The following is a 22,547-nucleotide window of genomic DNA, read 5'->3' on the forward strand; positions in this document are numbered from 1 at the left end:
CGTGGGGGGGAGACCCCACTCTGGGAGCATCGGCGGGGGTGGGTGCCCAGGCCAGGCAACTTGGTGCTGCCCGAGGCCTTCTCTCCGGGACACTCCTCAGTCACAGCACCTCACTGCTGAGGCCCTGCACCCAGAACCGAGCCCACGACACGGAAGGCACTTACCGCTATCAGCTGCTGGGGCAAAGAGCTTGTCGGAGCCCACAGACACCTGGAAGAGAGAGGAGGGTCAGAGCACCGGGCACCTGCCCCAGGGCCAGGTCTTTGCAGCTCCCTTTTGACCCGTAGTCCCCATGCAGAGGTTGGCCATGTCCAGGCCCAGCTGCACATGGGACACAGGGCCCATGACAAGGGGGCTCAGCGTGGCCCTGCCACGTGAGGGGCAGGAGCAGGGCCTTGAGGACCTAGGCTCCGCTGGGCCTGGCAGTGAAGGTGGCAGAAGATGGAGCAGAGTCCAGGGTGCCCCTGACCCGCAGCCAGGGCCACAGGACACCTCCCTGGACCACCCGACTCCGAGGTCTGGGGTCCGTGGCCACAGCACTGCCGAGCATCTGGGGCACAGCACACCACAGGGTGGCGGGGGGGGGGGGGGAGAAGGTCCCTGGGGAGGTGGCCATGTGCAGGCGGGTGGGGCAGGGCCCCCAATGTCCAGCAGGAGGGTCTCCATGGCTCAAGGGAGCAGCTACACTCAGGCCACACCCAGCAGAGCAGCAGCCCTGGCTGTATCTCAGCCCTGAGCGACCATGGCCCCATTGGTGTCACACCATTTTTGTCACCGGCCCTGGCATCTCCTAGCGCTGGTACCACCGCTCTACGCAGAGCCTGTAGACAGCCCGTCCCGGAGTTCCGGGAGCTCCAGCGACCCGCAGTGGCTGTCCGGGTGGGGGGACCAAAGAACCAAAGGCACACCCACGAGGCGGGCCACCACCAACACCCAGAGAGCAGTGGGTGTGGCGAGGCCGTGGAGAAACTGGGGCCCTGTGTTGTCTGGGTGGGAATGCAAGATGGTGCAGCACCGTGGGAGAGCACATGGAGTTCCTCAGAACGCGACACAAAGAGTTACTGACTCAGCAACCCCCCTTCTGGGTGTGCCCCCAAAAGAGCTGAACACAGGGACTGGAAAAGGTCTGCAGGCCCACGCTCACAGCAGCATCGCCACAACTGCCCGGAGGTGGAAAACCGGAGTGTCCACAGAAGCCTGGATGGCTAAGAAGTGATCCACCACACAGTGGAGTTTACTGAGTCGTACAAAGGAAGGGAATTCCGACTCCTGCTCCAGCGTGGATGGGTCTTGAGGACAAAATGCTCAGTGGCCCGGGGCAGCCACAGAAGGACAAATGCTGCGTGACCCCGTGGAGGGGAGGGGCTGAGAGCAGTGACAGCCACAGAGAACCTGTGAATGTGCTGAACGCCCCGAGCTGTGCGCTGAAACAACTCAGGGCGGGACCTTTCCTCAAGTGTGTCTCACTGCAGTAAATAAAAATCCGAAGAAGAAAGTGTGCAGGAGCTGTCTGGGGCAACGCAGATGCCCTCTGACCGCAGGGCTGGGGGCGCTGTGGCAGCGTTGGTCAAACTTGGCAGGCCTTCAGGCCGGCGTGCTCCTGCCCCAGCTGCGGGCGCAGGACACACCCGGCAGTGGGGCGCACAGTCCGATGGGAAAGCCAGGTCGCCCAGGCGGACGGGGTGTGATGGGAGCTCGCTGCCCAGAAGGAGGGCCCGATGCCGTCCCCTCCTGTCGCAGCAGCTCCATACTCGACTGCTGACATCAGTGTGGAGAGTGAGCTGTGAACGCACAACACACCACACACCGCAGCCCGCACGGTGGAGCTGGAATGGTAACCTTGGCAACCACGTCCCCAAAACCCAAACCAAGAAGAAAACAGCGGCAAACGTAGTCCTGAAAACACAGAGGGTGGCGGGCCGGGACAGGGACCCCTGACAGCCGGGAGGATCCCGGACACAGAGGCTGCACCCCCCCATCTGGCTGTGGGCAGTGCAGGGGCCGCGCCCACCGGCCAGACCACAGCCACAGAAGCCACATGTGCCCTTCTCACCCACCCCGGGGACACCTCCTCACACGGGCTCAGTGGGCTCCCACGCAGGGGCGTCTGTGGCCGGCCTCCTCCCCCCAGTGGAGCCGCCCCCTTCAGGGCTGCAGGGACAGCTAATTGCTCAGCAGCCTCCAGGGCCCCCCAGCCGTAGACACCGCCGGAGGGTGCCCGAACTGGGTGGGAGGCTGGTGGGAAGGTGCTGGGGGGAGGGGGCTGAGGCCTGAGCCCACCACCAGCCGCCTGGTTTGTAGGATCTCAGGGTGGGTGGGGTGGGGGAAAGCTGGTGAGATTGGGTCTCACAGCACCCAATGGCAGGACCTCGCTCCCTGCCCTGACGGGGCATCACAGAACCAGTAAGTCCCGGCCGCAGAAAAGAAATCTGCGAACGCTCCGCTCAGAAAACGTGTCGTGGGGCCCGACTCCCCTTGGTCAGAGCCTGGGGTGAGGACAAGTTCAACCAAGGACGCATGTCTCTGCCCATCTCTGGTCTGGTTCGAGACCCTGGCGCAGGCACCAGATCGCAGGGCCAAGAGGCAGTGCCCCAGACACCAGGAGAGTCAGGGGAAGCCCCGTGCGGCATGGGCTGGGGAAGGAAAGCCCGACCTTCAGACCCGGGCACGCTTTCCGGGCACAGGCCCCTCTCCTGGCCCACCGGCCCCCAGACCCGCTGCGACACAGTTAAAGTTTTGTCTGGGAAGTGGAGGGATCCGACTTCCCGCAGGCAGGGGTCCTGGCCAGGAGCAGGTGGGCTTCCACCTGGTCAGGCTCAGCCACGCCCACTGGGGGCGGGGCTTCTCCCAGCGCAGGTACTTGCTGGGACTTGCCTCCGCGTCCAGTTCTCCAGTCCTTTCTATTCGGGGAGGGTCTGCAGCTGGGCAGCTGACTCACAGGGGGTGGCAGCTCCAGAGCTGCCACCAGACCTGTGACAATCACTTGCGGAGGATTATGTACGGGGACCTGACCGTGGGAGCGGGCAGCCACCTCTGGCCGGTTTGGGGGTGGGGAGAAGGGGTCACTCCAGGGCAAAGTACAGGTGGGAGGTCCCCGTGCGGCAGCAGGGTGAGGGCTGTGCGGGGGAGGGGGGCAGGGTGTCGGGGCCACCAGCGCGTTTCCTGAGGTGCATAATGCCCGCGGTGCTGGGGCGGTGGTCACTGAACGCTTTGTCTGCGAGGACCGGACCAGCGGGGCAGCCCCGTCTGGCCGCGACCCGCCCCAGACAAAGAACTCCAACTCGGGGGCAGGTGAGCGCGGCGGCCGCGGGAACCCAAGAGGATCAGCCCTCGCGGGGCGAAGACAAAGGCGCGCTCCCCCCGCCACGACACCCGGCCCCGCCTCCACCGCAGGCCCCCCAGCGCCCCAGCCGAGGCCCGGGAAGCTCTGCTCGACAGCATCCCCGCCCGCCCGTCGCCACGTGCGCCCCAGGGGCGCATCCAGCAGGTCGTTGGATCTTCCCGCGCCCGGCTCTGGGGCGAGACGGGGCGAACGCCGTGCCGGGGACCTCTCCCGCGCTACTCTAGAGGGAGCGGTTGCTCTCTGGACCCCGGCCCCCAAAGTCCTGGGTCCCTCCCCGAAGCCACCAGCTCGCACTCACCGTGCAGGCGCCCCGAATCAGGCGCGCTCTGCCGGCGATCAGAGCTAGTTCTCTGGCCGGAGCCGGAGCCACAGCCACAGCCCCGCGGCATGGACGCGGGAGGCAGAGCACGGGCCCCCGCCGGCCTGGGCCCCTCGAGATGGCCCCTCTCCCGGCGCACCCCGCCTAGCCGGAGCTCTGGCTGGGGACGCGCATGTCCGCCGCGCCGGCTCGGCACTCTGGGCGGCTTTCGGGGACCTCTGGGCCCCCGAGCGCCGTCGGGCGCGGCGAGGAGCCGGGTGGTGAAGGGCGCACTGCTGGCGGGCGCGCAGGCAGCGGCCAGTGAGCGCGGGCGGGCGGGGAGGAGGCGGGGCGCGGGCAGGCCCGACTAATCCAGCCCCGAGGCGCGGATCTGCCCACTTGGGGCTCCGAGCGGTCGCCGTCTTGTCTCCGCTACCTGGTCAGGGAGTGCAGTGCCCGGGAACGCTTTGTGGGCCCAACTCCTCCCCGACTCAGAGAAACGAGTATGGACGACTCCTATGCCCCGTTTACTGAGGGGGAAACTGAGTCACGAAGCAGCAAGGTCAAGGAGCTGTACTGGAAGTGGAAGGATGACAGAGCCCCTCCACCTGACCCATGTAAGCTCTGCCCTCCTTGCACCTCAGCTTCACCGTCTTGGCGCAGGGATGCCAAGTGGGAGACACCAGTGGTTACCCCACGGGCAGAGTGGCTGCCCTGACCAGCCCTGGAGCCCGTGGGCCAGCCGGTGGGCAGAAGCCAAATTCGGACCCGGGAGGAACCACTGCCCCACGGGAAGGCCGAGTGTGCACCGGACACCCGCCTAGGCTGCCCTGAGACAGTGATGGGAGGAAACCTACGTAGTTCACCCGGATGGAGGCGCCCACCTCTCAGCTGCTGTGGGGTTGGGGGCACCAGGTCAGCTCTAGAGGGGCGTCCAGGAGCCCAGGCGCAGGGCCTGCAAAGACCTGTTCCCGAGGGGTAGGGCAGCTGCGGCTCCCATGCTGCGGGAACCAGCTCCAGACCCTACACCAGGCCAGCGCCCTCCTAGTGGGTAAAATACACGCGGACACGCACACACGCAGAGACTCTCCCACCAGAGGAGACAGGCCGCAGTGCCGGCCTGTAGGCCACTTTGTTCTGTATGAGCTATTTACCAAACACGGGAGCTCCCTTCGCCCCCCCGCCCCACACCATTTCCCAGGGCCCAGCCGCTTCCTGCCACAAAAGCAGCAAGCACTCAGCCCTGCCCGTGGGTCAGGCACTGCGCGCACCTTGTGGCCACGAAACTGCTCAGCCCTCAGGCCTGTCCTGTGAGGACATCACTGTCAACCCCACGTCCCTGACCAAGGTCGTGCAGCTGACATGTGGCAGGGCTGGGGTCTGACCCTGGCAGTCTGGTGTGGGGGCGTCCCTGGACTTCAAAGGACAAAGACGGGAGCTGGGACCCGGGATTCTAGTGGGAGCATGCCCACGGCTGTGGTGGTGGTAGCTCTGCCTCCCAGGTGGGCGTCTGCGGGTGGCAGCAGAGGGGGAAGTACCTCAGGCAGGGGCTGCCCAAAGCCACCTAGGACCAGCACAATCCCTGAGGGACAGCACGACCTAGTGTCAGCAAGTGTGAACCTGAGAGCGGCCCCTAGAGAGCAGCCCGGCCGCAGTGGGACGGCCAGTGAGACCGGGGGGGACTTCTGGCCTCCAGACCGTGTCCTTTTCAGAAAGCAGAGACACGGACACCGGGGGCAAGGTCCATGAGGCCAGAAGCCGAGACGCCCACAGCCACCGTGGGCTGGATGAGGAGGCAGCAGGGATCCGCCCCCCCGGCCTCCGGAAATGGAACAGGATGAGCCCCTGGGGTTTACACCCAGGCCGTGGCACCAGAGGCCCTTGAGGCCCGTGAGCTCCGTGGGGCTTTCTGAGGAACAGTGTGCCCAAGTGTGCACACAGGTGTGCAGTGTGCCATGTGTGAACGCATACGCATGTGAGCGAGTACGCATGATGCAGGGGAGAAATGTGGGCAGCTGCCCCGTCCCAACGGCGCCTGCAGCAGACAGGGTCTCTCAGAGGAGGCAGGTCCCCGCTCAGCCCATCCCAGCAGCCGCCCCCAGTGCTTGGAACATTTGCACGTCCCAGGCACCGTCATGACCCTGTCCAGCAAGGAGGCCAAGGCTCTGAGGGTGGAGGGTCGGCCAGCCATGGGAGCGTGGCCCGAGGCCGGGTCTAGCCCTGTGCTGTGCTGCCATCCAGTCCAGCCTCCCCCGCCCCCACCCCGTTCCCGCAGCCCAGGAGCCACTGAGGTCGGAGCCTGTGAGGCCGAGCGCTGGGAGAAGGGCGTCTGGCAGGGAGGCCAGACGGACAGACATCCCTTGAGGGAGAGCTGTGGCTAGACAACAGGACAGAGTGCCAGCCAGCTGGCTGGGCCACTTGGGCAGATGGCAGCTAGTTGGGGCCCAGCAGCCGCCTGATGTACCCCATGTAATTTTTCACCTCATGTTTTTCCAATAAAGCAGCAGTCAGACACCAACCGCCGTCTCGCAGAGGGGCTGTCTGCAACGCAAGCCTGCCAGCAGCACGGGCTGCTTGGCTGCGCCCTGCCAGGCCCGTTCACAGGGAAAAGGCTGTTCTGTCCGCCTGCCCGCCTGCCCGCATGCATGCCAGCCTCCAGGGCTGTGGCTGGCTGCAGAGGGAGTCTCAGACCCTGGCAGGTGCGGGAGAAGCAAGCTGGCTGGAGGCATGGAGCCCAAGGCTATCCTTCTGCCGCCCTACCCCGACTGCAACCAGCAGGTGCGAGTCCCCGCAGACGACCCAGCGCACGGAGCTGTGGAGCTCCCTGCTCTCCCGCCCAACCTGCATGTGCAGCTGCCCCAGTCCCTGCACCCGTCCTCCCAGAGCACCCCAGCTGTCTGCCGATGTGTTTCTGGTCCACTGCGTGTCAAGCATGTGACGAGATGAGCCGGTTCCAACTCTAGAGCAAAGGTTCCCAGGGGCCAAGCGAGGGTCGGGGAGGTGCCCCGGGGATGCCAAGGAGCTGCTGGCAGCCAGGCCCAGGTGAGGGTGGGTGCTGCCGCAGGTGATGCTGATTCCCTGCCCATGTCCTCACACTCATAGTCCTGGGTACACTGGCAGGACCCTTGGCCTCCCTGCCTGGACCGGCCTCCCCAGGGGCAGTGGGTGGCCTCGCCTGGTGAGTGCCAGAGAAAGGAGGAAGTTCGGGCGCCAGGGGGCAGAGGTCAGCGGAGGAGGCTTACCTTGTCGTCCCCGTCGCTCTCGCTGTCACACTGTGGGGGAGAGAGAGGGGGAGTCAGCACGGAGAGCATGCATGGCACCCTGCACCAGGCTGGCGGGCTTCACCGGAGGGCACAGGGTACGCACCAGAGTGGTGGGAGTGTGGGAGGGACAGAGGAGGCGGCTTTGCCAGCCCCACAGCCCGCCCCTGGAGCTCAGGCCTGCGGTGGGGGCATCCTCGGTCAGTGGTCCCAGGGGCCCAGGGTGCAGGAGCACGCCCGGCCAGAGCCCCAGCGAAGCCAAGGGATGTCAGAAGGGTGGGCACGGCACAGGCCAGAGGAGCCCCCTGACAGGCAGACCCAGCCACCCAGAGCAGACACAGGGTGGCGTCAGCCACGGAGCCCCCTGCCCCAGCCAGCCAGAGCCCCTTCTCACCCCAGGGCCAGCAGGGAGGGTGAGGTGCTGAGACCCCTGGGGAAGGTGAGGGATCAGGACAGGCTGGGGCCAGAGGGGCCGCCCACAGGGAGGGGAGCCAGGGGACCGCCCGCTTGCCCCTCACGCAGAGCCCACGTCAGTGCAGCTGGTTAAGGGAAGATCAGGGTAATCACACAAGCCAGCCAGAAGGGTGGCTCTAGAAACCACGGCAAGCCCCTCAAAGAACAGGAAGACAGGCTCCTCTGCCCAGCGACGATCATGACCCGCTCACATCAAACGAGCTTCGTTACCAGAACACGCCTCTCTGGGCCTGCCACCGGGCGCTGTCCCGGTCCCGGGACATGGGGGCCCAGTCCCCTTCCACACAGCCACACGGGGTGGGGAGAGCTTGGAGCTGAAAGCTGGGAGGCAGAGGGGAGCCTGGGAGAGGGGCTGGAAGGGCAAGCAAAGGGCCACTATCCACGAGCTGGGGCTGACCTTGACCATGGAGCGAGGGGGAAGCCAGGGCGCTGATCAGTGCTCGGGTGGTCCTGTGCCAGGAGAGGGGTGAGGGTGTGGGGTCGTGGCCAGTGCGGTGTCAGGAACCCCTGCCCACACAGCTGCTGGCTGGCAGAGCTGCCAGAGACACCCCCCCACCCCCCATCGGCCTCCTGACTGGCGGCTCTGAGCCCTGGAGGGGAACCACACGCCCATCACACCCTGGGTCAGGCCCAGTGTGCACATGCCCATGCCCGGTGCCCCAGGCTGTTTCCTGTCTCTCCACACCACGCGCTGCTGGTCCAGTCAGTCGGTGTCACCATAAGAGCTTAATGATGTGACAGCAAGGAGGGCTGGGGGTGCTCCCCAGGGCACGCACAGACCCCATCGTTAACCGCACGGCACACGCCTGTCAGCCACAGCGCCAACGACTCCGGTTACTAAGTCCTGCGGAATTAGTGTCTAACTGCAGTGGGGCTGGAACTGAGCGCGGCCATTAGTCAGAGCGAGGAGGGACAAGCCGCATCCTTCTTGCACGGGCTGCCTGGGAGAGCTGACCTCCCTGGGGGGGCTGGCTGGGGCAGCCCTGGGAGCGTCACAGGGGCGGGAGGGGGGGGGCTGTCCAGGTGGAGGTCATGGAGGAAGGGCAGAACCCAGGCCCCACGGGGACGTGCTGAGTCTGGAGGGGAGCTGACCACGGGCTCGGGAGCAGCTGCCCGCTCTGATGCTGTACAGCCTTGGGCAGGGCCCTGCTGTCTCTGCGCCTCAGTTTGTGCATCTGGGAAGCAGAGACAGCAGCCCCCCCCCCCCCCCGCCCCCGCAGCGTGGTTGTGTAGCTTCGACGAGAGGACACAGACAAAGGCTAGGATGGTGCTGGGTGTGTCTCGGCACAGTGCAGCGTGATGGCATCACCAACACCATCCACATCACGTCACCACCGCCACCACCGCCACCACCACCACCAGCTGTTGTCATCCTCTCCCAACGAGCCACGCCTGAGGGGCTCCCTGCTGGGATGTTGAACACACGAGCCTGGCAGCTTCCAACGAGGCGTCTCAGCCTAGGAAGCACCTGTTCTCACAACCCTGAGTGCAGAGGCCCAAAAGGTGAGCCCTTGGCACTGATGACATGCCCCTGCTTGTCCTGAGTCCACTCCCAGCAGCATGCAGCACACCTGGCAACTGGCCCGGTCACTCCTCCCAGACACTCACCCAACGCCGTCCCCTCAGCCTGTCCTTCAGTTGGACCCGAGGGTCACAGTCCTGACCACACAGCAGCATCGCCGGGACCCCAGGTGACCGGAGTCAGAGGTGGGAGAGGCTCCGCACTGCTGGGCCGGGCACCTCCCGACCACCCAGGGCCACACAGGGCAGGCACCCCCTCGGCCCTGACAGCCCGAGGAAGGCCCCCTGCTGGGCGCTTGCGACCACTCAGCGAGTGCTAGGTCAGAGGCAAATGGGAGCTCCGGGCTGCGTACCCAAAGCCTCAAATCTCCACTCCTCCACACCCTAGGGTCACCATGTGTCACCTGTGTGAACAGATGTGAGGTGGGGACACCTGAGGGTCTCCGTGTGTCACCCACGGCATGATCACAGGTATGACAGGATGTGGGACACACAGACCACCCCGGCTCACTGACGGCCTTTCCAGATCCCACCCATGGGTGGGCAATGGCCTTCAGACACGGCCTGAGAAGCCCCAGTTGGGCAGGACTGCACAGGGGCCTGGTTCAGCCTAATTCTTTTCTTTATTTGAAGCCAACGTTTTAAAATCTGGAGAGTTCTCAGAGGGTTGCCAGTTTGATTCCCAGTCAGGGCACACGCCTGGGTTGTGGGCCAGGTCCCCAGTAGGGGGCGCATGAGAGGTGACCACACATGGATGTTTCTCTCCCTCTCTTTCTCCCTCCCTTCCTCTCTCTCTAAAAATAAATTTGAAAAAATTTTAAAAAAGAATAGTGTTGAAAAAAATAAAAAATCTGGTGAGTTCCCGCGAATGCCCAAGCCTGCACCTCACTGCGAATGGGGAGCCCCAAGTCCATGGGAGCGGCTCTGCTGTACCCCAGCCTGGCCTCTGCTGGCCTCTCCGGGCCTGCGCACTGCTCCTCATGGGCTGGGAAGCGAGCCCCACCTGGGGTCCTGCTTCCTCTCTGCAGGGTGGCTGTGACAACCCCCACCCCTCTCTGAGCCCCGGTCTCCTTGTTGGCCAGCGGGGCAGGGCCAGGGCCTCCCTAGAGGGCGGGTTTCCAGTTGCAGGGTCAGTGCCACTGGCAGTGAGGGTGCGACCTGCTGTCGTCACCTTCACCATCGTCAGCTTCACCACCAGCAGCAGCAGCGTCTTCATCGCCATCGAGTGCTTGGCCCTGGCCCCTCCCTCATGCCAGACCAGCCCTTGGAGGCACCTGAGACCATGGGGCCTGGGTGCAGACTCGGCCCACACACCCTGCCCTGCCGGCCCCAGGGACCTGCTCAGGTTTGCCCACCACCCCACAGGCTGGGACGCCCAGCAGCGGCGCCTTTCCTCCCCTCGGGGTGGACGCTGATTACCGCTCCACAGGAGCTCAGAAGAGGCTGCCTGTCTCCCGTGTCTCAAACAAAGGCATGAAAAATTCATGGGCAGGGAGACCTTGCTGCTGAGCCCTGGGCTCCCATCGCAGGTTGCAGCATCCGGGTCTGACCCCAGGTTGCCTGTGGCGGGTGCAGAGCAGAGGGGCAGAGGGTCTCCTTGGAGCAATGGAGACAGATGGGCCAACAGGCTGTCCTGGGGTACGGTCCGGGCCTGCCCCGGAGCGAGGTGCTGAAAACCACCCACAGCTCTGCCTCTGCCTCCCCCCAGCTTCCCCCTCAAGTGACCCTGCCTCACTTCAGGGGTCAGAGAGAGCTGGGGAGCCTGCAAAGCCCCCAGGAGCTGAAACCACAAACACCACAGGACCCCGAGCCCAACCGGGAGTGGAAGGCAGGGGAAGCTCTGCCCCACCAGCCTGGGTGTGGAGGGGGAGGTCAGAGGCCCCACAGCCCAGGCAGCACCCAGGCTCTCTGGCCTGAGATGGGCACACACACTTTCCGGGGCCTGGGGAAGCCGGGGAGCTCCAGGCGGCAGGAGTCTTCCGTGTGGGCAGAGCTCGCTGGCCTGCGTGTATGCGTGTCCCGGGCCGTGCCGAGGCCTCTCCCACCTGAGCACCCTGCCCAGCAGGTGATTCACCCCACAGTGTCCTGGCTGGTGTCCCCTGTGCATGCGCAGGGCCTGTGTGCTCGGGTGCCCCAGGCGTGTGGCCAGGAGTGCAGGCCACACTGACAGCAGGGGCCCTGGCACGTGGGCTCACAAGGACGTGGGGGCGGGGCAGAGCACCCACTGCTGGCCGGGGAGCCCGCCTCCCTTTCCGCTGCAAGGGCTCCATTGGGACACAGGACAGAGCCAAACAAGTGACTCAGTGGGTGGCAGGTCGGGAGCAGCTGGGAGGGGTGTGTGGACAGGCCAGTTTCATCCTGAGTCTGGGCTCCGTCCGGTGGCAACCCTGGCACTGAGGCCGGCAGGAGTGGGGACCCCTGAGATCCTGCCGTCGGGAAACCCGCCACAGACCGACCAGCTTACATGCTGACGGGAATGGAGGCAGAGTGGTCAGACACCACACGGAGCCGCCCCCACACGGGGAGTCACATTTGCACCTAACTGATTACTCGGTCTGGGGTGGTCGGCCCTGAGAGCTGCTCTTGTGTCCTGGCTAATTCGCTTTCCAGGAGTGTTTATGCTTTAAAGCAAAACAAGGCACTAATTACCCAATTAATGGGTAAGTTACTGCAGCCTAATAGCCGGGTGGAGCAGACTCCTCCGGAGCAGATGGCAAGTGAGACCCACTCAGCAGACACACGCCGCGCTATCACTGTCACAGGTGCCGAGATGCCACCTCACCCGGACTCCACGGTCCCTCAGGACGCAGTCCCAGGCAGGTGCTGGTGCAGCCTGCCCTGCCCTGGGGCACATCCACTGTCCCCAGAAGGGCCACCCTGCGCCCTCCAGCCCCAGCCTTGCTCCGTGCCCTATCGCCGCCTCCAGGGCCACTGACCACAGGGACAAACATGCACACAGGGGACAGTCTGCCGCCCACCCGCCCACCCCTGTGCACTCCTGCTCGACACCCCACGCCCCTCTCCTGTCCTCACCTGCCCCTCCCTCCATGGCCCCCACCAGAGGGCATTTCTGGGTTCTCCTCAACTTCAACCTTGGGGCCTGGGCAGCGGCCAGCAGTCACCACTGGCCACACCCTGGGGCCCCTTGCACCACTTCCCACCAGACCCACCTGCACCAATGGGGCCAGGCCTCCCCGAGGGGGGGGTCTGACATCAAACCCGTCTCCCTTGTTCTCATTAGTGGCGCTTCCCACGCAGCCCTCGCGGGGCCTGAATAATTCATGAGCCTGTGTCGCAGGAGGAATAAAGCATGGCCCCCGGCCCCGCCGCACACGCTGACCTTTTGCGGAGTCGACTGTACTAATATATTCTCGTGTTGTCAGACTCAAAGCGCTAACTGCCTTATGAATTATTCATCGACACAAAAAGTCTTAACAGAACGCTGTTAACATTACTTCCTGCCCGTGAGTCCCAGCAGCCCGGCCTGCTCCACAAAACTGAATCTCAGCTCCCAGCAGCCCGCCTGTGCTCCCTGGCCCGCTCTGCCCTCCGGCTGCAGCTCCCAGCGGGTGTGCCAATGCCTCGAGGGGACCCAGCGGTGTGTCCCAGGCATCTGTACGGGACCAGGGCTCCTCCCAGAGCGCCAGTGCTCACACAGGAGCAATGTGGCCTCCTCAGCGGTGCTGGACCCACATCGCCACGGGGCCACCACACCAGACCCACAGCTGCCTTGGCCTCTGGGTGCCCCTCTGAGCTGTCCCACTACCTGCAGGAGACCCACGGGTACAGGAGAACTGCCCTGAGCTGAACCTATGAGGCAGCGAGATCCAGCAGCCCTGAGCAGGTGGCACCTTTGAGAGCATCGCAGCGCCTTCCAGCGAGTGGCTGGAGGAGAGGCCTGTGCGAGGCACCGCCAGGGTGTCCAAGTGGCTCCACCTGGCAGTCCCTGCGAAGTGATGGGGCCCAAATCCACGGCCTGCCCAACACCTGGCCCCATGCCACTGGGACGCCTTGTGCATGGGCCTGCTCCCAGTTAGAAGTAAAATAAGGGGAGGGGGCTTTTAAAGACGGTTGGAAGAGGCCAACTAGACTCAGGCTTTCTCACCAGTGAATGCCCTCCTGCCAGGAAACCCACCCCTTGCCAAGTCTTTCACCGCCAGGCCTGCACAGCCAAGCCAGGGCCCCAGGGCCCCAGTCAGCCCCCTGCTGGCAGCGCTTCGAGCTCCCCAGGAGACCCACCGGGAGCACCGGCTGGGCCGGATGTTCAGGCTGCTGAGACAGGCCTGAAGCCGCCTGGGCCCCTTCTTTCCCCTCTCAGCCTCTGACGCACCTACACCCCACCCCAGTCACCCTCAGCTTGTCACTCCTCTGGCTCCTCCAGGGACACCACCCTGACCACCGGCACAGGTGCCCCTGCAGCGTCACAGTCTGGAGGCATCTGCCGCTGGCCTCCCCAATCCTCTTGCCCAGGACGGCGACCCTGGGACCTGTTCTGCTGCGTTTCCTGGGCACCAGCTGCCACCTCTGGCACCCTGTCTGCGGGCTCACTGGCCTCCGCTCGGGCACCATGCAGGTGGCCTGTCTGTCGTCTGCTCCGTCTCTGCTCTACCTGGGGGTGCAGGGTGCACAGTGACGCCCCGCCCAGCTGCCAGGGAGCCACCAGCAGCACCTGCCCTCAGGAAACTCAGGACGGAGGCCCCCAGGCCACTCCCACCTCCTGGGGCCACAGCCACTGGCCCAGGGCAGCAATGGAGGGGCCCCCCCTACTTGCACCTCCACATCAGGGTCTGCATCCCTGGGGGTTTAACCATGGATCTGTCCAAGGCTGCTGGTGCTGACCGCCGGCCCTGACCCTCACTGACCCCGGCCCCCCAGGAGAGGTGCTGGACAACAAGGGCAGGGGACACGGGGAAAGGCAGGGTGAGTGGGAGCCACGGATGCACCTCGTGCCTGAGAAACAGGCCTAATGGGCAGGCGGACGGACAGGAGGGCAGCTGGGCATGGGCCAGGGCCGTCACTAGTGGGAGGCAGGAACGCCTCAACCCTACGCACATACCCAGAGCGGGTGCTGGGTGGCACAGGCCTGCCACACAGGCCCCAGTCCCACACACGCAGGTGCCCCCCGCCACGCTCAGGTAGCCAGGACACAGTGCTCCCTGCCAGGCCGCCAGGTCCGCCTGGCCGCCAGGTCCGCCCTGCCCCGTGCGGAGAAGTCAAGAGGAGGATGCAGCTCCTCTGGGCTCCAGGGAGAGGCCGGCAGGTTTTTGTTGCTTTTGTACGAGTTACAGTTACAGTCGCTCGGAAGTGGCCCAGGGAGCAGGGTAATGAAAGCCATAAACCCGCCTCGTAAAGACAAGCCTGCATGCACCACAGGGCTGCAGCGAGGCCCCACTGGGGAGTGCGCGGGAGGCTCTGCTGTCCAGCGGCTGCAGTGAGCGTGGGGGTACCGGGCACCTGCCCACCAGCCCCACAAAGAGAAAAGGTGTCCACTCCACCATGGGGCACACTGACCCGTTTCCCAGTAGGCTTTCCAGGTCTGTGTCCCACTCACAAAGCTCCGACACTTCCCCAGCAGGCAGGGTCCATGGCACCCCGTGAATTTGACAGCTGAATGGGGAAGAGGGGTGCCTCATCCTGCCCCCGGGGACCAGGCCACACCACTGCTGCTTCCTCCTGGTTCTCACTCTTGGGGCCCTGGAACCCGCCACCAAGGCTTCAAGGGAGCCCAAGCAGCCCACACAGGGACCACGTTGGGGGACTGCGGCCCCTGCCACAAGCCTGGACCCCACCCCTGCTCTGCTGGGGCCCACAGCAGGCTCCACCTCGCCCAGCCCTACCACCTGCCGAGCCTGCGCCTGGGGAACCCTGCCCAGCCCAGAGCCTGAGTCCTAGGAGCCTTGCTGCTGCCTGCATCTCGCCTCACACTTCCGGGCCTTATTCACCATCTTCTCCTTCAGGCCAGGAGCCCCCACCCCACCCTGGGCAGGGCCGTGGGCCATTGGGTTCCTTCCCAGCACCTGCGACAGGTGCAGGGCAGGCACTCAGTAAGGCTGGATGGAGGAGAAGGGAGTAAGGAGTGACCTTCGTTTCAAAAACCTCGATGTGCGGCTGATGGCCAGACCTATACCCGGGGAGGGGAGCTGGTCATCTGAGAAGACAGGTGGAGCGGGGAGGCTGCTGGGGCGGACGGGCACCGCAGGGTGCAGGGTGGGCGGAGGGGCGGGCTCCCTCCTGATGGGACGAGGGGTCTGAGGAGGATGGTGCTGGGACACCAGGGTGGGGCTGTCTGCTCACCTGGGTCTCAGCCGACAGCGAGGCCCTGAGCAGGGCCCCTCCTGGCGGTGGTGCCTCTGTGGCACCATCTATTGGTTGTGGGGTCATCACTGGTAACAGTGTCCACCGTGGAGTGTGGAGCGTGGCTGTGAGGAAGGGAGGAGCTAAGGCACCGGCTGAGTCCTGCCTGGCCGGCCTGTCACAGCTCAGTGGTCGCCACTGTCCCGAGTCGGGGTCGCTGCCCTGCCTCCCGGCCTCGGCAGCATCAGACCCCCATTCTTGGTGAACAGGACACCCCCAAGCCTTTACCTGCCACCAGAGCCAGCGGCTGGGCCATTGTGTCTGTGGTCGCGAGTAGCCACGGTGAGCAAACTGCTTTCTGACTAATTTCATGGCGCCAATGAACCCCTGAGGCTGTGCTGGGGAGTGGGGCCGAGCTTCTGGGGCAGAAGCTGTTGAGGATGAGCAGAAACTGGGGGTTGGCTGGGGGTAAATCTGGGCAAGTTAACCCCTTTAAGCACCGTCTGTAAGCCAGGTCCGATAACAGCTGCCCAGCGTCACTAGTGCAGGGGTGCTGTGAGGGAAGGGCCACCCATGCCGGCCTGAGGCCCCAACCGCAGACATGCACCGGTGGCCAGGGACGCACGATGCCACGCGGCCATGGGTCTCACAGAGACGCACGAGGCCCACCTGCAGAGTGACTGTCACACACACACTCGTGTGCCGCACAGCCCCCTAGACAGCCACATGAAGGTGCACACGTGCAGCCTGCGCACACCCAGTCGCACGCGCACGCAGGTCCCGCTGAACACACGTGAGAGGCCCAGACGCACACGGACGGCCAGAGAGAAGTAAAACGTCTGGGGGCAGGCACCCGCGACCCCGCCAGGGACACACGGAGACGTGCGTGTGACAGGGGCGCCAACTCGCAGGGCAGGCACGCGCGCACAGAGGGGCCCTGGCCCGAGGGGCACGCTGGCACGCTGAAGGGCTCCATGCTGGAGTCCTGATCGCTCACTGAGCAGGGGCCAGTGGCTCCTCCTGCCCTCGGGGAGCTCGGCCTCCCCCAGCTTCACTTCTGAGTGCCAGGCTCCTGCCTACACCCCCGAGTCACCCAGGCAAGAGGGCACGCGGGCCTGGCTGCCACCCCATCCTGCGGAGCCAGGGAGAGCCTTGGACACGCCTGCCCCCCGGGGCCTCGTGCGCTTGTCCACGGACATCGCTGGGAACCCCCCTTATTTCCCTGCTACCACCTGTCGCTCCAAGCCTCGGCTGTGGGGCGTTAAGCTGCAAGCAGGTGGCACGTTAATTATGGTTCTTCTCCGGGAAGCAGCGTTTGGGAGGAGACCACAACCTCACATGGCAACTTGGACGAGGTGCCCTAAGGTCTCAGACACGGCAGGAGGCTCCAAACGGGCGTCCCTGGGCCCAGCCCCTCCAAGGCCCCCAGGGACCCACACAGGCCCCTGGCCCTGCCAGCTGGCAGCATCCCACACCCCCCCAGTCCCTATAGTCCCGGCTCTCCCCTCCCTGGCCCGAGTCACACAGCATGCCCACCTGCACTGTTCCCTGCCGGAGGCGGAGTCTGACCGGCACTGTTTGGCCAACAGTCAACCCAGGTGGGGACTGACCACCAACCATGACCATGAGGATAGACAAACGGGGACCCCTGCCCAGAGAGTGCAGCCCCCCAAGCCTGGGCAGTTGGGCAGGGAGTCACCAGAGAACCAATCAGTTAGCCTCACATGCCATAAAAGGCCACAGTGGTTTAGAGAGCCTGCCAGGCCACACAGCTCTGGAAATCGCAGTGAATCAGCGGCTTGGAGGAGGAGGAGGAGGAGGAAGAGGAGGAGGGCGCAGCCCAGACCCTGGCCCCAGAGCAAGCCCTCGGGGCAGTAAATCTGCAGAGGCTGCAGAAGCGGCTTTTATGGAGCCCCAGGTTCACAGCGTCACTAACGTTCCTCCTAACACTTCAGGAAATTAAATAAAGTCCTGGGGGAGCAGGGCTGCTCCCTGGGGACGAGCTGGGGCAGAGAGCGGCCCCGCACTGCAGGCCTCACACCTGTGTACAGGCCCCTGGCCGAGCCAGGACAGTGGGGGTGGCTGCTCCATGTCCAGGACCCCCAAGTACAAGGGATGCTCGACAGGACCCCACTCCCTCTGAACCTCAGCCCACTTCGGCCCCATCCCCAGACCTGGGCAACCCCCTCTCCTGGCCAGCTGCTACCAACCAGGGCCACTCTGGGGGTCTCTGGACCGGACAGGGCGTGCGGTGGGGGGGCGGGGCTAGGGACTTACGGAGTAGCCTCTGCCTGAGACCGCTTGTGCCGAGCTCTGCAGGAAGGAAGAGAACCATCAGTCACCGGGCTGCAGCCCCGAAGGCCCCCTGTCCCCTGAGGACCAGCCCGGGGCCCAGGCTCCACGGTCAGGCACCACCGTCCCTGTGCACAGACGCAATGGAGACCCTTCCAGCAGCCTTGGTGGGAACTACAGCTGAGGGTCGGGGCTGAAGCCGCAGACAGGACACAGCCCAGCATCTCGACCTGACGGCCTTGGCTGAACCTGAGGCCCCATGTTCGGACCAGCCTTCCCCACAACACAAAGGCCGGTAAAGCCCTCACCTCCCTCAGGGATGGGCTCGCCCTCAGCCAGGTCTTGGCCCCCTGGTGCACCTGCGTTTCACACACAGCTCTGCCCACATGTGGCCAACCCTCCCAGGGCGCTGGGCCTTGGGGGCCTCCTGCGCCCCAGCTAACCTGTTCCTTGCCACCCACCGCCCTCGCAGGGACCCAGGGGAAGGCTTTCTGGAGGAGGAGCTGGACAGATAACCTCGGGGCCTCACATGTCAGGGGGCTGTGGCCTGGAGGCCCTGGGTGCCTACGGGCTAGACGGGCCTCCCTCTGACTCAGCAGGGCATTTCGGACCCGAGGGGAGGAAGTAGTTAGGAAGGAGGTGGCTCTCACCCACCGCCTCACAGGGAGCCGGCCTAGTGATGGTCTCCACACTGATCCCCAAGGCATGGGCTGGGGGGAGAGGGTTGCAGGAGGGGACAGACAGGACCAAACTGAGGTCTAGAGGCAGAGACTCATCAGAGTGAGTCCGGCAGGATGAGGGCTGCCCCCTTCTGCACAGGGACCCCAGTCCAGCCTTGGTGGGGGCGACGGGACCCCTCCTGTCCACAGCAGACTCCTGCAAGGCCCTCAGTTGGCTCCTGGGGGTCTCCGAGGGACAGAGCTCACCTGGCCGCCCAGGCTGGGACGCCCTGCTGTGCTCAGAACCCCCTGCATTCTTCCAGGCCGGCAATCAGGGGAGGTAGAAGTAGGACACCCCGTGGCCCCAGACAATTACCGGCCTATTTTCCCATTTTGTGGCAACAAGACTGAGCTGGGCAATTAGGCCTCCTGCAGCCTTCACCCCCTCCCCCACCTCCTCTATTTAAATGATAATGAGGACGGCCAGGTCTCTGCGGGGCTCTCCTGCAGCCGGGGTTCAATCAAACTAAGGCCCTGTCCAGGGGCCCCTCCTCCACTCCAGCCCTGGCTGCGTCCACCCATCCCCTTCCTCTAAGCTCTGGGTCCTGGACCCCCATGGAGAGGGTCGCCAAGTTCCCCCACCACAGGCCAAATCCTGGGTTGACCCCACGTTGGATCCCAGGCCACCTCCAGGGACCTGTTTTCGGGACACTAAAGGTGCGTCTTCAGACTCAGGAAACCTCAGCATCCGGGTTGCCCACCACCCGCTGTCCCAGGGGCAGAAGGGGGTAGGGGACCCGGCTTCCGCAGGTGACCTGCAGTCCCAGGTCTAGCAGGTACCTGCTGCAGGGCGCAGGCCTGCTCACCTAGTGCCCACCTCCCCACCCAATCCTGCCACCAGCCTGCACCTGCCCAGCGGGGTGGGGGTCTCATCCCCACCCCCTGTGCAGCCTCCATGGGCTCCTGCCCCTTTGAAGCTCAAGCCTTGCTCCTCCTCTAAATCCCTCCCAACGGGAAGGCCCAAATAGCGAGAAGCTCTTTACTGGCTGCTGGCGGTGTGTGCGGAAGGCTGGCCCTGGACTCATCCGCCTGGGGTACTCACGTCACTGAGCTGGTCCCGGGAGGTGCTCCGCCGGGAGCTGGTGGCTTCAAGGAAGCTGTCGTCCTCACTGTTGTGGTCAGCCCCTCTGGACACGGCGGCCTTCATCTGGGGACAGGATAGGCAGCTCAGCACAAAGACAGAGTCCCCCATGTGTAACTGGGCCAGGGCACAGCCAGGGTCTGGTCCCCAGCCCCACCCAAAGGGGCTGAACCCAGGGTAGGAGCAAGGAAGGGGCGCTGCCCAGGGGAAAGAGACACACCAGAGAGCACCCAGCCCCCACGCAGCTCAAGGACGGGAATCTGCAGCCAATCTGGGCCCCTCTTCCACCCTGTGTATGACTTCAAGGTTCCCCAGGGGGTGCCCCACCCCCTGCGCCACACCAGGCAGGGAGGCCGGTGGCAGCGCCCCCTCAGACCTGTCCTCAACCACAGGCTGGCGTCAGGCCAGGGTGTGGACGGCTGTGGGACCCCCTGGGACCCAGGGCCCCTCTGTGCCTTAGTCCGGTCACCTGCTGTCTCCCACAGAGCAGCCCCACCGGACACTGGGTGCCCCCACCACAGGAGGAGCGGGGCCCGTGGGGTGGAGCCGACAAAGAGGGCAGTGGGCCCAGGGTGCTGCGTGCTCTTTTCTTTCCACTTGGAAGACGCGTCTACCCTCACGAAGCTGCAGAGAGGAGCTCGCCCGGCCCCGGCCAGCCCCCCCTCCCCCTGGGGCTCCCCTGTGACCCTGCCCACAGTGAGGTCTGGGCAGACGCTGACACGGGGCCTCCATCTGCCAGTATGGTGTCTCCTGGGGAGAGGCCAGTGCTGTGGTTCTCGGCCAGCACGCAGCCCAGCACGCCGTGACCCCTGTCCCATGTGCTGCCCCTGCCCCACAGGATCAGCACGGGGACACCAAAGGGTGTGCAACGAGGGTCAGCGGGGCACTGGCTGTGCTCCAGAACGCGGTTCTCGAGTCTTGGGAACCCCTGGTGGCGGGGCCCCTCCTGCAGGCCCAGCAGCAGGCTCTGCCAGAATCCCCTCAGAGCCTCTGCTCCCCGGGGCCCCTCAGACCCTGAGATAGGGTTGCAGCCCCCAAAGCCAGAGGCCCCACGCCGTGTGACGAGCAAAGCATGAAGCACCGGACAGAGCAGCATCCACCCGCAGCCTGGGCCCTGGGGAGGCAAGGCCTCCGGGCGGCCCCAGCCCCAAGCGTGCAGGGGTGGCGAAGCCCTGATTTCTGTCTCCAGGGCAGAGCCTAAATGGTCTGGTTGTCCTGGGGCCCTGCCTGCTTCCTAGCTGCTCAGGAGCCATGCTGGCCATCCACACCAGGGGCCGGTCCTGCCATGCCTCTGTCCCCAGAAGGAACAAGAGACAGATCAGCATCGGGGCGCCCGCAAGTCCACGCTCAGGGCCAGAGGGCGCTCTGACTTAGGTCCATCTACGCGCCTGCCCACCAGTGCACCCCTCCGGTGCTCGCTAAGTGCCCACCAGCTGGCTCTGTCCTGGGCAGTGGACAAAACGCCTGCAAAGAGGAGGCTACCGCTGGCCCGCAGATGGCCCAGGTGCTGAGGAAGGACCAGCAGGGGAGAAGGACTAGTTCTGGGCTCGAGTGGGGAGGTGGACCAAGAGGCGGGGTAAGGGGGCTGGCTGGAGAGAGAAGCCCTAACCTGTGAGATGTGATCTGGCACCTGGGTTTGCTGGGGTGCAGACACACCCCCACTGGCTGCAGCCACCAACAGTGTGACACCAGGCTCACAGCACTCCCCAGCGTCACCGTGGGCACCTGCAAGGTAGCGCCTCACCGGAAGGTGCCCCCGAAGGCGGGGAGAGGACCCTCCCTTAGACTGGCAAGCATGGCTGGGGCACTGCCATCAGACCCATGGGGTGAGGGACGTCGGTCACCTGGGGTCCTGTGCTTTGGGGTAGGAGCAGTGGGGCCCCCGCGCCCCTCCCCCATAGGGCCCAAGCACACGTGCGGGGCGGGGGGTCTGTCTCCCAGGCTGCCAAACCCACTCTCAGAGGCGACACGGGGCTCCACCCGCAATCAGACCCACTAGGGTGGCCGGTCCAGGGGCCCTGCTGAGACCGGCAGAACCCACAGGTGCCGCAGGCAGCTCCCCAGGCTGTGGGCATCAGGAAAACGGAACCATGCAAGGAGGTGCCTGCACCCCTCACTCTCCTCAGCCCTGGGGAGTGTCTGGCAGTCTCACCCTCAGACCAGCCCGTGGCACGGAGCCCTTGGGAGCGCATGCGAGCACAGACAGGGCTGGGGCAGCTGGAGCGCACTCCCCGCCAGGTACACGCCAGGGAGGGGTGGGGCATAGGGCCTCCAGGATGAAGAGGGAGGGGTGGCCTGGGAGTTCTGGGAAGGGAGCCCTGGCTGAGGCCACCGGAAGACTCCTGCTGACCAGCCGAGGGACAGGCCCCGGGGCCGCAGGGGTGGGAGCAGTGCACAGAGGTCCTGGACTGGCCAAACCAGCAACCTCCCCCAGCCGCAGGGGGCCAGACACCGTCTGGCGGAGGGACTTGGACCTGTGTCCCCAGGTCCACTCCACAACGACCCTGCAGTAGTTGACACAGACTGCTGGCGGCCCAGGTGCCCCACCCTGTGTCTACATGCAACACGCACAAACACGTGTGCACAACCCAGGATGCACCAGCCCTCACAGCTGCTCCCCCGGAACACCCTCCAGGTGCAAGCCTCGCCCCCAGGGGTCCGGCTTCCTATGTCTGGGTCCCAGGCTTCCGCCCACGCCGCAGGCTCCAGTATGCACCCCCGGGGATCGAGAGGCCCCGCTCAGTGGCATGGTGGCAGGCGGCCTGACTCCCAGCGAAGGTGAAGCAGGTGACCCCGCTGGCCCACTAGACTGGGCGAGGAGCTCGCCCTGCCCATGGTCCCCACTCTTTCCGGCACCCAGCGGGCTCTGTGGGCCTGGCTCTAACCCAGAGCAGGTGCCCCCATCAGCCTAAGTCGGGGGACAGTCCCTCCACCCAAAGCCCTCACAGTGCTGGGCCACGCAGGGGCAGCCCCCAGGCCCTCCCTTATTCCCTGGAGCCTCTCAACCCCTTGGGCTCCCTGCCCCTACCTCACTCCCAGAGCTGTGGCCTCCCCCCCATCCCCCACCACTCTGCCCGGGAAGCCCCTGCAGGACCCCAGGCCTCACTGCCCCCCACCCCATGTGCTCTTTCCTCCGGCAACAAGCACCCAGTTCCCTGGGCTCAGCGAGACTGGCCCCCCGCCCCCCCACCCCAGCAGGGACGGCAGGGCAGTCACACATTCACTGTTCTGCTGAAGGAGCCCTGCCCTGCAGGCCCCAGCACCC

At 65.3% G+C, this 22,547-nt stretch overlaps 1 protein-coding gene across 8 annotated transcripts in view; it reads right to left on the minus strand.

The window, feature by feature from the left end:
* The window catches only part of FBRSL1 (fibrosin like 1), a 49,465-nt gene that overhangs the window by 8,539 nt on the left and 18,379 nt on the right, over positions 1-22,547 (minus strand). For 7 of the 8 annotated variants that reach the window (XM_053928060.2, XM_053928062.2, XM_053928064.2 and 4 more), the window contains exons 3-6: positions 19,244-19,348; positions 17,468-17,503; positions 6,884-6,913; positions 165-210 (exon numbers count right to left, since the gene is read on the minus strand). In XM_053928060.2, the coding sequence (XP_053784035.1) occupies positions 165-210; positions 6,884-6,913; positions 17,468-17,503; positions 19,244-19,348 (217 nt within the window). The remainder of the gene's footprint in view (positions 1-164; positions 211-6,883; positions 6,914-17,467; positions 17,504-19,243; positions 19,349-22,547) is intronic. The other variant, XM_053928061.2, reaches the window with a different exon arrangement.

Source organism: Desmodus rotundus, chromosome 7 (genome assembly GCF_022682495.2).
Source record: "Desmodus rotundus isolate HL8 chromosome 7, HLdesRot8A.1, whole genome shotgun sequence".
In the NCBI taxonomy this organism is placed as follows: Eukaryota; Metazoa; Chordata; class Mammalia; order Chiroptera; family Phyllostomidae; genus Desmodus; species Desmodus rotundus.